This window comes from Triturus cristatus, chromosome 10, assembly GCF_964204655.1.
Source record: "Triturus cristatus chromosome 10, aTriCri1.1, whole genome shotgun sequence".
Lineage (NCBI taxonomy): Eukaryota > Metazoa > Chordata > Amphibia > Caudata > Salamandridae > Triturus > Triturus cristatus.
The window spans coordinates 758515366-758532553 of NC_140593.1; the positions used below are offsets into that span (position 1 = coordinate 758515366).

The window sequence follows — 17188 nt, forward strand, 5'->3', positions numbered from 1 at the left end:
TCAAGGATGTTCCTCTTCAGGGCCCTAGTTGTTCATTTTTTAACACACCATTGTCTGTCACATCGAAGCTTTGCACTTCTGGCGTGGAAAGTCGTGAAAAGTACTGACGTCAGCATGCCGGAGTGGCGGTTATATTCAAAATTCACGATGACTAACGCGATGCCAACATCACGACGACTAACATGACACTGACAATGTTATACGGAATCGACCAACGCCACCTACCGGTGAGCAGGGGTACTGCTGAGGATAATCTTCCAGATCCAGAATGATGCCTGGAAGTTAAAAAAGTAAGGAATCGTATATCTATCAGATTAGGCGTTACCCAAGGTAAATAACTTGTCATTTAAGTCACTCTTTCAAACAGTTTTTCACTGTGGGGGGATCAGCGTTTTCAGTGCTAGGTTTTTCTTTTAAGTACTTTTTCATCACACTTGAGAAGGGCTTTTCTGCGAATATTATTCTACTGAGGACTTTTTCTCCTTTAATAGCCAATCAATTTTACTCAGCTTTGTACCTCTTAGGTTTAGTGGCCTTTTGGTTACTTCAAACTGATCAAGTGTGTCTCTGCATTTGGTGCCTTCTTTGGGTGTATTGCCTGTACTGGAACAAATTTCAACGGTATTTAAAGGACTGCAATGTTCTTTAGCATTTTGGTCGACAAATTGAAGAGATCAGAGTATCTACCGAAAGGCATGTGATTGTAACCCAACTGACACCCTTTTCCCAGGTAACGCACATTTCAGGATTAGTGAACACCCTTGCAAACTCAAGTTAATGGTTTGTGCTTTCACCAGAAAACATTGGTGCACAATTAACTTATTTGTGAGCCATCAAGCTGGTGTTGGAGGTTTTCCTTCCTCAGTTACAGGGCAGACAGGTTCAGGTTTTAATGGACAACACCAATACATGGTACTTCAACAGACAATGTGGAGGGTGCTCTCATCCCCTGTGCACGAAGGCACAAGTCCTCCACCTGTAGACTGTATACAGGGGAATTGGTCCGTCGGTGAGCTCATCTGGTGGTAAAACGGAATGAGAAAGCAGACGCTCCTGCAAATCATGATTGCCAACTTCTCCCAGTTCTGGCTCTGTTTTTGGCAAAATGTGGTATGCCGCAGATATTTTGCCACCAAGGAATTTTTTTACCCAATTCCTCACTGAACATTTACCTACCAAAACCATTTCAAGTGCCAGTGTGTAAACTCTTGTATTTTTCTTCCTTATTTCCACCCTTCCAATCCAATGCATGCCTGTCGGCTTACGTTTCTTCAATGCAAGTTAGCATTTTTGCTAAACTTCACTTCAGCCAATGATTCACGTTCTTTATCCTTGAGCCCCCTTAACCACCTTTAAGATGGAAAAGATGGTTTAAATTATGGCTTTCCTTTATGAACAAAGTAGTGTCTGATCTTCATGTCTGAGCGCATCTTACCTACTTTCTTACCTCCTCATCATCCATGGTTAAGCATTACCTATAGTTGGAAAAAGCGCCAATGTTAAAAACATAGGTATTTAAATTTAGGATACACATTAATTCTGATGGATACTCCTTACCTCTGAGTCCTCAACTTAGAATACTCCCTAGGTGCCAGGATCTAGAAGGCTTTCACCATCAATGGTCCTGTGCGGCGCTGGGTGGTGCTGTGCCGCTGCACGTTGTCTCCATACCGCCCTGGAATTGATGTTGCAGAGCTGCATCACTGTTCCACTCCTGCACTCTGACTTCCATTCCTCTCTTTGCGTGGATCCTGTGTTCTTCTTCCACTTTTATCAGCCTTTTGACGACTCCTAAAACAGGAAAATCCAGTGTGCTAGAGAACGATGTACAGTTTCGAACAATGCCACAACTGCAAAAAGTAGATATTGGTCACGGACAGTATGAGGTATGTCTCTGGTGTTTGTGCTCTGGATATAATTCAAAAGTTGTGTGGTTAGTGCACCTGACAGGATCTGGGACCAGAAAGCCAAGCTGTAGGTCACAGAGCACAAGAAAAAGTCGCCGGCCTCATAAAATTCTCTCTTAAGTCAAGGGCACTGACATCCTCTCCCTTACTAAAGCAAACTGCCCATCGGATGCCTCAGTATCGAATCTGACCAAAGCCACTGATGGTGGGGATAAGGATGTTTTACCCTTTCATTATAACAGCTTTTACATGGACTTGCAAGGGGTTGCTGGGCTTGATACTTTCCCCCAATGCAGGATTGAACTCTACATTTGGACCTTCAATGGGTACAAGTGCATAATTAACTGTAGTCCATCTACAAGAGGCTGAGGTCTTGGACCTACAACTGCTGTCTATTTTTGTTAAGACAGATGTCCTTACCAAAACCTTACATCTGAGCCTTTGCTCCCTTTCAATAAGGTTGTCACTGACACCTTGAGAGTTACCTGGTCAAAGCCTTGACCTAGCTCACCGGTGACTAGTTTGATAGGCTTCAGCCAGCAAGATGAACCCCAATTCATTACCCAACACTTCCCTGGATAGGGAGTCTAAGATGATTGAGGCGTTCAGAAAAAATATGTTCACTTCTGCTAGCCTAGCAGTGAAATCATTCAGTGTAATTGGGCTGGTACACTCATGCCTTCTGCAACCGGGCCAGCGAGATCTTGCCTGCTGTCCTGTAACGTTGAAGAGCCTCACTGGCTCAGATCATTCAGGATGGTAAATTTGCAGCCAAATATATGGTTTGTGCTGGCCTTAATATTGCTGATTGTCTGGGAAGGCCTGTTGACACCAGTTTGGTGCACTGCTGCTGTGTCAATGCACTCCACTAGAATCTCTGGATGTTTACATGTCTCTCTCATGGATATTCCCTTTCGTTCTAGCCTATTCAGTTCAAAAACAGATTCAGCTTTGGAATGTTTCAAAGTAAATAGACCCCTGGCATGCTCCCTGGGGCTTTTGACCCCTCCCAAACAATTATTTCCCCAGTTTAGGAAATTCCAAGGCTGCTCAAAGGGGCTGGCATATTGGCAACATCAGTTTCTTTAACCACTGCTGCAGACAACCTTGTCATTTCAAAGCCTGGTGATGTAGATCAGTCGGGCAGAGTGCAGGCTATCAAGGACTCTAGTCCTCGTCCTTAATAGCAACACCCATCAAGCTGCTTTAGATTGCAATTAGTGGTGCACAACCACCTTGTGGGAGGCAGGATCCTGCACTTTCTCCCAGGGTGGCAATAAATCGCGTCAAACAGATGGTTCCTTCAAATCATTCAGCAGGGCTATGCTCCTATCCTTTCTTTCTGCGCCAACACATCTCACTCACATTCGAGCAAATCTCAGAGGAACACCTAAGCATTCTGTTGCAGGAGGTGTGGGTTTACTCTCCAAAGAAGATACTGAGAGCGTTCCAGACTCTGAAATAAGTGAGGTTTGCTCATCTTGCTATTTCCTTGTGCCTAAGATGGATCAGGACGGTGTTGGGGATGGGGGATTTTAGATCTTTGTCCTCTGGATCCCTTCCCACAGAAAGACAGTCAAAACTCTTGCGCAAGCCCAGAGCCTGGCTATACGCTATGCTGGATCACAAATGGCATCCACTTGCCAAGGTGGCGCAGGGCATCTTCTGATAGTGGGGCGAGCCATGGCTAGATATTTTCACCACCATTCAATGTGCAGTGTCAAATATTCTACGTTCATTTCCTCAAAGGGACTCCTGTACGTCTTCCAGTCCCTGCCTCTCCTGCCAAGAGTTCTGAAAAAGTTCTTGAACGATTGGGCACCAGTCATCCTAGTCAATCTGGATTTGGCCAGTAGCCTTTGGCATCCAAAATGTTTAGGCAGGAACATCTGTCTGCCGATGGTTACCACTTCTGGAGGATCTGCCGCAGCAACAGAGCAGGGTCCTTCGACAGAATATCCAGTCTACACCTTCATACGTGGCGATGGAGAGGCATCTGTTAGCTAAGATTGATCTGCTAGCCGCAGTGGTGGATGTCTTTGTTGCCAAGTGCCCCTCCATTAAGTCAATTTACTCCAAGTGCTGGGACAAATTTCAGGCCTGGTGTGTAGACTGCAAGACGGACCTTTCGCAAGCCAAACTATTGGATGTTCTATTGATCATTTTGCCCTTGTCCCTGCAAAGCCTTGCTGTGGGTGCTTTAAACTGTTATTTGTGAGTCCTTTCAGGTTTTTTGTGTTCACTAGTCCACCCATTTTTGTTTAAATCAACCTGTTGTGCTAAGGTTTATTAAAGGTTTGACACACATGTTCCCTCCCAAAGTGTTTGATGCCACATTGGGACCTTAACTTGGTCTGGATGTTTATCCTGTGTACGTCCTTCGAGCCGATTCACAGATGCATGTTTTTCAAGTCTAAAAACTCTCAACCTCATTTTGATCACTGTGACTTGTCATATGTTTGAACTATAGGCACTGTAGGTGCAACTTCCCTACGCTTTCTATTTTTCTGGACAACTGGTACACAGGACTTTAGTGGCACTATTGCCTAAAGATGCAAATCCCTTTCTCGTTTGGCAATCCATCACCCTGCCAGTTTTCTTCGATCCCTGCTATAATCCATTAAAAGAGTAAAGGCTTCATTGGCTGGATCCCAAAAGGGCTTTAAACTTGTACGATTATTGTACCAAAGAACACTGTGGACAACCAGTTTTTTCTGAGTGTCTCCGGGGCGAAGAAAGGGAAGGCTTTGCAGAACAGGACCCTGTTAAAGTAGATAGTCCTCTACATCAAAAGCTGCTGTACACTGCCAAGAGGCAGCACCCAAAAGGTCTGAGATGCCATTCTTCAAGGGTCAATGCTTCTGCCACTTCGTTGGTACTCAGAGGGCCTGTCCTCGATATCTGCCAGGCTGCAACATGACAAAGCAATCTACTGCCTTGACTACCAGGTCTGCAGGGATGGACATTGTGCCCTTTCGGTCTTGCAGGACATTTTTGGCTTGAGTTCACTTCACAGACTCTCCGCCTTGGGGAGATAATGATTTGATAGCTATTCTAACGCGAGGGGTCTACAGTTAGCAGTAGCCATCAGAAGAACAAGCTACTTACCTTTTGTATCACTCTTTCTTGTGGCTAGTCTACCTTGTTGCAGATTCCTTGCTGCCCTCCCATCTCCCCATTCTGTGGAGTGGCCCCCTTTGAACATCTAAAGAGGTTCCAAATTGGGTATCTGCACACTGCTACTACCAGTTGTTAAGAATTCAGGTCTGAGGGCTTGGAAGGAGACAAGCTAGAAACTGATGTCCAGATCTGTCAGTGCAGTTTACTGCTGTCCACACTCAACCACTTCTTGTATCACTAATTTTCGTTTTTGGTCTCTTAACCTCCACTACCTTCCCACTCTGCTTCTCTGATATCCCTATTGCTCCAAATCCCCACTTACATTTGACCCTGGTTAAGTGCTCCATGTATTCCATTTTCCATTGCATACTTCAGCTTCTTAACATCTTCGTCAAATATGTTCGAGCTTCTTCATGTCTGCATCAAATCTTTTGAGCTTCCGTGCTACATTGATGTTGTTGGTGTGGAAATTCCCTTTCACTCTTAAGTACTTCCCATATCCCATTTTGAGTGTTCTGTGCCCTCTTATCTGCTCTCTTTCTTGTGGTTCATTACGTTTTCTTCAGCTGTCACCACCCTCAAATTCTGCTTTTATCTACTGTGATTTGTTCAGTCTTGCACCTCCTTGAAAGCGTTGAACCTTACAAATTGTCTCTGCCGCTTTAGCAATTCATCTTGTATGACAACCATTTTCTCATTACTATTGCCAAAAACCGACCCTTTGTGCTTAAATTTGAAGAATGATCAGTGCATTGAAATATACTTTTTGATCATATCAATGGTTCCTTACCTATGTGAGAAACTAGCATGGCTATGCAAAGTTATTTATGTTAGTGTTATTTTCCAAGCAAACCCTGCCACTGATGACGATAAAACTACCTATGCACATCTGTGCAGACTTTTATGAGGGCTTTTGGGGAGAGGGTAGAGTAAAGGTAGGAGATGCTATTGCTTTCACTATCGTAAATCTTTGATATTTTACTCCACTTAGCAAGTAAGGAATTGTCTGTACAGGGACCTTGAGTTTCACAAACCAAGCCCTATCCATGATATTGGACTTCAGTCCATAGAAATGCCACCAGTTGTGCCTGAGATTACTCAGTCAAACACAGTGTCCTCACTGTGGGTGTGGGATTACTGATCACCGCATAAGATATTTTATCTGAGATCAGATTAATCTGATAGATTTGTATCCTACTGTCTTTTGTTTAATGCTGCATTGTTAAATTGGTTCCAGTTTTACTACCCCCAGTATTACCGGAAAGAGAAGCATGAGCCCTATTCAAGAGGAATCTGGTTCTGATGAGCTTAATGAAGGAGGAATCCAAGATGGCGAGCTTAACACAACAGCCGATGGTGTAGAATCTGCTCCAGAAAAAAGGAAGAGAGGCAGAAAACACAAAAAAATGAAAAAAGATCCAAATCCAGCAGGTACGCATTGTCCGGGGCTTCCTATGTGTGAACCAAGTGAACATTTTATTATGATGGGCACAGGCAGAATACAAGTTTAATATTCAATCAGTGTTGTATAGCCTGTGCTGGCAGGGAATTTGGATTCTTTAGCAATAAATATTTTTGCAATTGTTATGTTTCAACGCTAATTATCCCAAACAGATTCATGCCTTTACCTGTATATATGCTGATTGCATTATAGAAATAAGCTTTTATTTTCTTTTGCATCTACTTTCCAGTACATTCCCTTATGAAGTACCTCCTTATTGAAAGTTCATTGTACAGTCATGCAACAGAAAGTTCTGTCGGTCAGTTGTGTTTAGTATGCATAGCAGGTGTGGCTTAGTTTATCGAGCAGTTCCCTTGAGTTAGGCAACATTCTAACTCTGTTCTAGAAGTGAAAAGGCCTAAAAATCATTTCCAAATGAATCAGAACTGTAAAAAGTGTGTAGTGTATCTACAGAGAAGGCATTGACCAGTGCTTAATTTAACAAATAATTGGGGCCCAAGATTTTCTGATGGCGTTGCTGGCGCGGCCCACTGTGCCGACTTCAGCGCTCCTTTCACCCCTTCCGTTCCTTTCTCTGGCATGGTGCCTGTATCAGCTATTTTGTTTTATTCTACAGTGCTGCATCTGAAAGATTCCCCACCTTTGCACTTCAAGGAGTCCGGCTGGATCTAAAAGATTTAGAACTACCCCTCCGTGCCGGTAGGTGGTGTCGGCAGACTCCCGTGACTGTGTTGTGTTCATCGTCGTGAGGTCCGCATCATCAATTTAACCACCACTCCCGCGCGCATACATCAGTTATTTTCTTTCCACGCCAGCCAGCGCAGTTCCGTCGAAGAGAGCTTACCCCTGTCATTTTTGGACAGACTTTTTTCGACTTAATGTCGACTTACTTTGGTGTGCTAGGGATGTCTAGCAAGAAGACCTCGGGGTTCAAGCCATGCTGCACCCGTCATCGCGCCATGTCGTTCACGTGACCCCACTTAGTGTGTTTCTGGTGCTTGGAGCGTAACCACGACACAGACGTGTTCAAATTGCCAGGTCATGGCTCCAAAAGTTTTGAAGAAGCGGTCCCTAAAGCTAATCGCGGCCTGGCGACTGACGCCTCGGAAGTCAACCCGCTGGTCTCTGTCGAAAGGAAGGTCCGAGCACCACTCTAGTGGATCGAAGTCCTCTTCCAACCTGTTAGGAAAAAGGCATCACAAAAAGCACAAGAAATCGAAGCATGCTTCGACTTCACCACGTCCGTTGCGTGACGAGACGGCAGAACCTCTGCGTTAGAGGCCCCGCTCCATTGAGCGAGTACCTGGGTCGGGTCTGCGTTTCCCTCCCTTCCTGGGGCCAGGAGCAATCCCCACCCAACTTAACGATTTCTATGATGCCATGTGCGCCAAAATGGGGCGGCTGACCCAGCCGGTGCACCTTTGGGCCCTGCAGGTTCGGATGGCGGAATCCCCGTGGTTTCCATGCTGTCGGCTCCGGGCCGTGGCCACCTACTGGACCCATTCCCGAGTCCAGACCGTCACCAGTTGCTCCGCCACAGTGACCTTCCCCGGCCTGCGTCTGCAGCAGAGGTCCTCCCCAATCCTCTTTCCCGATGACACGGAGCAGGTCGTGCATCTACTGACAGAGACCGGCGCCAACTGAGTTGTACAGCTCCATACTGTTTAACCTGCCCTGTTCTGATGGGTTAGGAATGGAGGAGGATTGAGAGGGAGAGCAGGACCCCTTAGAAATCCTGCAGCCCTAGGACATGGACTGGTGTGAGGAACTGGGTGATGCTAGTGGCCTGGACACCTCCACAGTTTCTGGCATGGTTTCTCCACCCAACATGGCTATGGACGAGGGGGCATCATTCGCTATGGGGGTGCATGGGGCTGGGGAGGTCTCGGACCTGCAGCTTCTTATGGTGGCAGTCAAGACTAACGTCTCCAGATTAGAACCTTTGCTGCCTTGACAGACGTTCTCTGTGCACTTGGTCCAAGCCTAAGACAGGGGCTCCTGTGAACAGAATGATTGCCCACTGCCATCTCTCTGCACAGGGCGACCCAGTTTTCCTCACTGTGCACCCCACTCCACCCCACAAAGCTTGGTGGTTCAAACTTCCACTTCCCATGGCGCATTCCCTTCCGCACCCCTGGACATGGAATCCAAAAGACTGGAAAGCTTTGGGAAGAAAATGTTCTCTTCCGCCAGTCTAGCATTGCGGTCGGTGAACACCACATGCCTTTTGGACTGTTCTTCCAATTTAATATGGGACACGGTTGCGCTGGTGCTGCCCAGAGTCTCGGAAGAGGACCAGATTGTACTCTCCCAAGCCATTTCAGATGGGAGAGATGCAGCGAAGTTCTCCATTTGATGTGGCTTGAACATGACAGACTCGCTGGGCACAGCGATTTCCGTGACAGTGGCCATATATCACCATGCCTGGCTGAGGATGTCTGGTTGTTTGGTTGATGTCCAGGCTAATCTTATGGGCATGCCCTTTGATGGCTCTGGTCTCTTCGGAGACTAAGCTGATGCTGCACTGGAGCATTTCAGGGACTCATGGGCGTCGGCCAAGTCCTTGGGCCTGACCACAACATCCTGGCCTCTCTGCTTTTCACTCCTTTTGTGGCTACGGAATGGTCGTCCAACTGTGCCAGCCCAATTTCGGCCAGAGTGCCCTGCAAGTTCAGTGAACTCTGGGGGCTGTGGACGCAGTTCACCTCAACGCCGGGGGTCGGGAGGCCAGATGTAGAGACAAGCCACGATCCCTTCCTCCACTGCAAAACCCTCCTAGTCTGATCCTCCAAGATCACTCAAGGCCAGTTGGTGGCAGAATACGGCATCATCTTCACGACTGGTGAGACGTCACCTCAGACAGGTGGGTGTTGCAAATAGTCCGAAAGGGCTACTCCCTCCCCCTTTGAGACTACCCCTCCATTCGTGCCTCCATTGTACGATTGGCTGATGGAAGATCCTCTTGCCTTACTCCGCGAGGAAGTCAAAACTCTCTTGGCCAAGGGAGCTATAGAGCGGGATCCCGGGCCAAAAATAGGTTGTGGTTGTTATGCCTGCTATGTTCTGGTCTCAAAGAAGGGCGAAGGCCTTCGTCCTATCCTCGACCTCAAAGGCCTCAACTACTTCCTCAAAGAAGTTCAAAATGCTCACTCTAGCTCAGAACATGTCTGCCCTGGACCTGGGAGATAGTATGGTAGTGCTGGACTTGCAGGATGCTTATTTTCATATCGCCATCCTGCCTTCTCATCATCGCTGCCTGCGGTGTACGGTGGGCCATGAGCACACTCAATTTGCCGTGCTCCCTTTTGGCCTCACCATTGCCCCTCGGGTGTTCCCAAAGGTGATGGCGGTGGTTGCAGCCCATCTGCGGAGTTCAGGGGTTCCAGTCTTCCCCTATCTCGATGACTGGTTGTTGAAGGCGGGCTCATCCCAAGCAGTAGTCTCCCACCTCCAGACTATGACGAACCTCCTACATTCGCTGGGTTTCACTATCAATGAGCCGAAGTCGCATCTGATTCCCTCTCAGGCACTCACTTTCATTGGAGAATTCTGGACACGGTGCAGTTCCAGGCCTATCCTTCCGAACGGCAAGTCCAGGATATTCAGGCTGTGTTACCAATGTTTCAGCTTCTATAATGGATTTCGGTGAGTGATTCAAAGGCTGTTGGGCCTCATTGCCTCCTGCATCCTGCTGGTGGCCCATGCAAGGTGACTCATTAGAGCTCTGCAGTGGGACCTGAGTTTCCAATGGGTGCAGCATCGAGGAAATCTCACTGACCTGGTTCAGATATCGGAGGGTACTGCGAAAGACCTGCATTGCTGGCTGACAAACCGTGATTGGGTCTGAGGCAGATCCCCTCACTACCCAGATCTCACAGTAGTGACGGATGCGTCCCTTCTGGGATGGGGCGGCCATCTGTGAGAGGTGGAGATCAGAGGATTCCAGTCTCTGGTGGAAGCCAAGCTCCATATCGACCTTTTGGCGCTTTGGGCAACCTGACTGGCAGTGAAAGCCTTTTTACTGTCCATTAAGTAGTGGCGGTAGTGTTCTCAGACAACACTACCGCCATGTGGTACTTCAACAAACAGGGCGGTGTGGGGTGTGGACTCTTGTCAAGAGGCCCGGTGTCACTGGACTTGGCTGGAACAGGGCATTTCCTTGGTGGTTCAATGCCAGAGCAGACAAACTCACCCAAAGGTGCCTTGCGGATCACTAGTGGGGTCTCAAACGGAGGTGATACGAGGTCTCTTTCAGCGGTGGGGAGAGCCTTGGTTAGATCTGTTCGCCTCCGAAGAGAATGTGCAATGTCAGCAGTTTTGCGCATTGGTTCCCAAGGCAGCTTGCTCGGCAACGCTCAGGCCTCCTGTACGCCCTAAAGCCCGTACCACTCCTGCCGGGAGTGCTCAAGAAAATCAGGCGCGACCAGGCAAAAGTTGTTATTGAGGCTCCGGACTGGTCATGGAGAGTCTGGTATCCCGAGCTTCTGACAGTAAGCATCGATTCTCCAATCGGGCTGCCCCTTCAGGAGGATCTATTGTCTCAGTAGAAGGGGAGGGTCCTCCACCCAAACCTGTCCACTCTTCCTTCTTGCATGGAGATTGAGTGGTGACAGCTGACCGCTTTTGACCTTCATCCCAAAGTCTGCAAAGTTATTTTGGTAGCCAGGCGTCCCTCCACAAAAATGGTATATGTCTGCAGATGGAACAGATTTTGTAAATAATGTACAGAATTGTCTATTGACCCCTTATCTGCCTCTCTTGGATATTCCACTGTTTGTCTTTTCCTTGGCCCGCAGGGCTCTGCTTTGGCACCTTTGAAGGGCTATCTTTTTGCGCACTCTGCTGTTGTTTGGCTTCCTGTGAGAAACTGGTATGGTATATTGTGCACACTTGGGTAAGTGGGCACTCTGCACCAATCAAGACAACCCTTATGGTGATTTTAGTGGTCTTAGACAACCTTAGTAAGCTCTCTAAGTGGTAGCCGTGGAGAGCAGCCTTTAGGCTTAGTCCAGAAGTGTAAAGTAGCTTGTTTTTCCAGAACATTAACTAATAGGTATAGAATAAGTAACCCAGAAGACGTAGAAGTGCTGGGGACCAAGGTGTTGTGGAAACACGACCACATGCTCAATTCAAGTCAATGGGTTAGTCGCGGTTGCAATTTTAATGGAGGACCCTTCCCAGTGGACCCTGAAGAAACGCTGTATTAGTCTTTGCCACGCAGGAGTAACCAGAAGGCATGGAAGTCGAATACCCACCGATCCAATATCTAGTGTTACAGGAGCTCTGAAGGTGACCTTTGAGCTGCAGCTGTGCGGACCAGGCAACACTGTGGAAGACCAGGAGCCATCCACTAGCTGTCCCAAGCCGGATGTTCAGAGTTAAGGGGGTCTGTGTCCGCCGGGAGCACCAACAGGCCTTGGCAGTAGCAACCAAAGTGGAAAGCGAAAAAGGAAGTGTCGGGACCAGCAAGGTCCAAGTGACTCACCACAAGCAGGGGAGTCAGAGCAGGCCCTGAGCAATCAGGAGAGCCTACTGAAATCAAAGAAGACCCTCAGCACCCGCAGGCCAAAGGCACTGGAGTCTCAAGAAGACCTCGAGCAGCTCACCAAAGATGCAGGCCCACAGTTCAAGGGAAGACGAAGATCTTGGTCACAGGAGATGCTTGAGGTTGGGGCTATTTGGAGCCCAAAGATCTTGGAGGATGGAAGCCAACAAGCTTTGGCAATAGCAAGTCGATGCGGTGCACAGGGGTTTGGTTCCTGAGGCTACGACGAGGGATACTGGCCTCAAACTTGGTGAGATGACTGGGCAGGCCTCCAGGGATGTGAAGAACCACCACCTGTGTTGCTGAGCCTATCAGAATCCATGGGAGCCCAGGTTTAGCAGGCCGGTCAGCTTCGTTGTGCTACCTGCAGATGCAGGGAAGTGACTCCTTCACTTAAAGGGAGATTCCTTCAGGTGTTTTGAATGTCCACAGACCTTGGAAGGTTCCTGTGAGAAGCACAGACATTGCAGCAGGCTTGCAGAACGAAGAGATTAGGAACAGTAGGAATCTTCCCAGTTGCAGTATCGGAGACCACAGCAAGGTCCAAGTGCGGAGTGCCCAGACTGTCGCAGATGAAGTGGTGTCTTGATACGAATCTTGTCCCTCAACGGATCTAAGGACCCACCCACAGGTAAGTCTTTAGGTACCCCAAGGAAAAGGTTGGGGCGATTCAGGGTTCTCTCCCATGGGAGGGGTTCGGCAATTGGGAGGATACTCCCATGTCCTTTGTCCAGTTTCGCGCCAGAGCGGAAGCCAACAGCTCCCTGAGCTGTTTTTAATTGGACTATGCAAGGAGGGCACCAAATGTACCCTTCAAGGAGACTGAGTGGCGCTGGCAAGTGCTTCCACCCAGCCCCAATACACTAAACCCTGTCTGGGAGGTGGTCACACCTCCCTGTGACAGGATACCTATTTTTCTGCCTTCCCCTGCTCGAGGTTGGCTTAGCAGCAGGAGGGCAGAATCGTGTCTCTTGTCGGCAGCTGCCATGTTGCACTGTCTGGGTTTAAAAGGCTGTTACCGGGAGCACTGAGGGATCTTCCCGAGGAGGTTTACAGTGCGTGGAATCATACCTCCCACACTGTTTATGGTGTGGGAGGTATGATTACAACATGTTTGATACCAAACATGAGAGGGTTTGTTACAGCCAGTTTAGAGATAGTCATCACGTAATGTCGCATGGCCACTCTATATATTGCAATGGCTGATGCACTTACAACCTGGGAGAATGGACTCCGAAGTTTGTAGGGGTGTCCTGCTCATGGATGGACATCCTCAGACGTAGAAATGAGCACCCTGCCTTCTGGATTGAAAATCCTGCTGTAGGGGTGACTTATAGGTTTTGAGTGCAAGGACCTCAGATATAGGGAAGCCTATATCTGTCATAAGTTGAGCTAGCACCAGCTTACACAGGCTGCAATGGCTAGCCTGTAGTTAGTTTGGGTTGATTAATACATGCTTCAGCCCATGGGGTACCCATACCCTGGGTGCCTCAGTAGCATATACTAGAGACTTGTAAGTGTACACTAGTAGCCAATCTGGGGTGTACCTAGGTTCTCACAGGAACCAATTTAGAGGCGAAAGCACAGAGACTTGGGTCCTGATTGCTAGGATCCCAGTCAGACTAGTCAGAAACAGCATAGCACCATGCAAAAACTGGTGGTAACCATAAAAGTAGATCCTACTTTCCTTCCCCCCCCCCCCCCCTCCAATGAAAGGAGGTGAGACTAACCTTGACCAGTTGAGGCTTTAAGTGGAAATATCTGGAGAGTCCATCTAAATTTGGCATGGTTACTCCCAGGTCTATGTTCCACTGTTTCTTTAATCCCTGTAGGGAAATGGACCACCTCAAAAGTTTGGGGTTTTCACCCTTCATCTGTTTAAGCCAGAAGAGGGGCTCGCGGTCTATATGAACAATGAAGTGAGTGCCAAACAGGTATGGCCACTGCCTTCTTCAAGGCCCAGCCCACAGCAAAGGGTTTCCTCTCAATGGTTGACCAACGTTTCTCCCTGGGGTTCAAACTTCTGCTGATAAAAACTACTGGTTGATTCTGCCCCTCTGTATGTAGTAGATACCACAGCCCCTACCCCTATCTCAGATGAATCTGGCTGGACAATGAAAGTTTTAGAGTTATCCCGACTTTGCAGAATGGGAGCAGCGCACATGACCTGCTTCAGGTCACCAAATGCCTTTTGACAGCTTACTGTCCACTGAACTATTTTGGGCATTTTCTTTGATGTAAGATCATTCAGGGGAGTCACTATGGATCCATATCCCTAGACAAATTTCCTGTAGTACCCATTCATGCCCTAGAAAGCTCTGACTAGAGTCTGTGTTTGTGGGAGCAAACCAGTCGACAATGGTCTGGATTTTGCTCTCCAGTGGTTGAACCTGGCCTTCACCTACCAGGTGGCCCAAGTAAACCACCTTGCTTTGCCCTATCTGGCACTTGGTGGCCTTGATAGTGAGGCCTGCCTTCTGCCGGGCCTCCAGATCATTCCTGATGTTGACCAGCTGATCCTTCCAGGTGGAGAGAAAGACAGCTACATTATCTAGATAGGCTGCTCTATAGGCTTCCAGACCTGTTAGGACTTTGTTCACCAACCTTTGAAATGCGGCAGGTGCATTTTTCAGACTAAAGGGCATCACAATAGATTGATAATGCCCACTAGGGGTTGAAAATGCTGTTTTTGGTTTGGCATCCTCAGCTAGTTTGATTTGCCAGCAGTCAGGTCAAAAGTTCTCAAACTTGGCTGAGGCCAACGTATCTATAAGTTCATCTGCCCTTGGAATAGGATGGGCATTAGTCCTAGTGACTGCATTGAGGCCTCTGTAGTCCACACAAAACCTAATCTCTTTTTCTACCCTTGGTGTGAGGTTTTGGTACCAGGACTACTGGACTAGCCCAGGAGCTCTCTGAAGGCTCTATGACCCCCAATTCCAGCATCTTTTAGACCACTGTCCTGATGCAATCCTTGCATGGTCAGGCTGTCTGTAGATTTTTCTCTTGACAGGCAGGCTGTCACCTGTGTCCACTTCATGGGTACACCAGGTGGTCTGACTGGGTGTCAGGGAGACGGTTCACCTGAAGTGCCCTGTGGGGACTTCTTGGAGTACCTACGTCCACCAAGTAGGTGACCTCATCTTTTTATTCAAGGGTTGTGTGTGGGCCACTCCACTTGTCTTGGAGAGCTGCTGGGGCCACAGGCTCCAACACCCACATTTTCTGGCCTGGCCAGTAAACAGTCAAGACAGCCTTTTGGTCATGCCAAGCTTTTGGGAGTTCTTGGCTGGCCTCCAGGTTTTTTCTGCCTTCTTCATGTACTCAGCCATGTGTGAGCACAGGCCAAGGACATAGTCCACAATGTATTGTTTAGGAGGTTTGAGGGGTTTCTCTCAGTCTTCCTTCACTAGACACAATGGACCCCTGATTGGATGTCCAAACAGAAGCTCAAATGGACTGTAGCCAACCCCCTTCTGAGGAACCTATCTGTAGTCAAAGAGAATGCAGGGTAGTAAGATATCCAATTTTTGCCTAAGCTTGTCTGGGAGTCCCATAATCACACCCTTTAGAGTCTTGTTGAACCTTTCAACACACCCATTGCACTGTGGATGGTAGGGTGTAGTAAACTTTTATTTTAATCCACACTCCTTCGACACGGAAGTGATGCAACTAGACATGAAGTTTGTACCACTGTCTTTTAAGACCTCCTTAAGGAAGCCCATTCTGGAAAAAACTTCCCAAGAGGGCCCTTGCTTCTACAGGAGCTGTAGTGGTTCTAAGGGGAATAGCTTCTGGGTACTTAGTGGCATGGTCCACCACCACTAGGCTGTAACTGTGCCCAGGATCAGTTGGAGGGTTCAAAGGACCAATAACGTCAGTTCGAGGCATGTGGGCTGCTGAATTCATATCTGTGCATAGATCGCCGCCTAGTGTTGGGTCCGGATGTTTGCACGTTGTTGTCCTGGAAGAGTCTTCGAAGTATCCTGAGATAGGTGACTCCTCCCCTGGACCATAGTGCGCATGGGCATCCTCTCCATCCTCAGATTGTTTTTTTCCGCCATTGGGTTCGGATGTGCTTATCTTGACTCAAGTTAGGCAAAACTTTTTTCAGGCCAAAAGGCCTTTAGTTCGCGTCGGTACTGTTCCCGATCGGTATCGACAGTTACTTGTTAGTTTAGTACCTTCAAAAACAACTTTTTCGCATCGACCATCGACAGCATCCACGATGGAATCGAGGACACCATTCAAGCGGTGTCCTGTTTGCAATGCGAAATATCCCCATATCGACGTCCACCCGGTGTGCAACAAATGCCTTTCACCGGATCACGACGAATCCACATGTATGGCCTGTGCCCGATTCCGATCCAAGAAGACCCTTCGGAATCGACGAGCGGCGAGACTTGAAGCGCAGCAAGCGGCACCGGCCCCGACCAACATCTTCAGCGCCGAGGACGAAGATGTAGAAGGCGTGGAGAACCTGCCCTCCAGCCCCGCTTCCGAACACGATTCCGGATCGGAAGACGTCGAAGAACAACTCTTTAACAGAGATGAAGACGACACCGAGGTAGGAGACTACAATGAGGCCTTAGGGGCCGAAGAAAGTGGCTCCGGTGACGAGCAAGGCCTATCCGTACAGACGGAGGATATCCCACAGCGTCAGTCTATGGCTCCGGTCGAGGGATCGCCTTCGGGCCTTACCCAAAACCTATCTCGCGGTTTTTCGGCCCCGCCCTCGGGCCCGGCCTCGGACATTCAGCGACAGCCATTAGGACCCAAACGGCTGGTTTCCCTTCATCGAAACCGAAACCAAAAGTCGTGTCGGTCGCACAGAAACCGAAAGTGGTACTGGTCGGATCGAAGCCCACTACACCTTCGACGCCAGCAAAACCCGTCGGCACCGACCGCACCAAACGGGACTTCGGTGCCGAACTCGCAGCAGCAGACGTCGCCGCCGACACACGGAAAAAGGCCATCGGCGCCGACAAACTGCCTCGGCACCAGGCACCGAAACAATCGGCTCCGGCCACGAAGGTCAAAATGGCCGCTGCGTCGCACACCCCTTCGAAAGCAGCACAATCATCGACGCCGTCAACGGCTACCGCCTCTCCTCGACTCGATGACCCCGTGGCCCCGAAGAAGCCCACGCCTGCC

At 48.6% G+C, this 17188-nt stretch overlaps 1 protein-coding gene across 2 annotated transcripts in view; it reads left to right on the forward strand.

Moving 5' to 3' along the window:
• PARN (poly(A)-specific ribonuclease) overlaps positions 1-17188 on the forward strand; it is an 806720-nt gene that overhangs the window by 679504 nt on the left and 110028 nt on the right. For both annotated transcript variants that reach the window (XM_085628287.1, XM_085628288.1), the window contains one exon: positions 6265-6458. In XM_085628287.1, coding sequence (XP_085484413.1) covers positions 6265-6458 — 194 coding nt within the window. The remainder of the gene's footprint in view (positions 1-6264; positions 6459-17188) is intronic.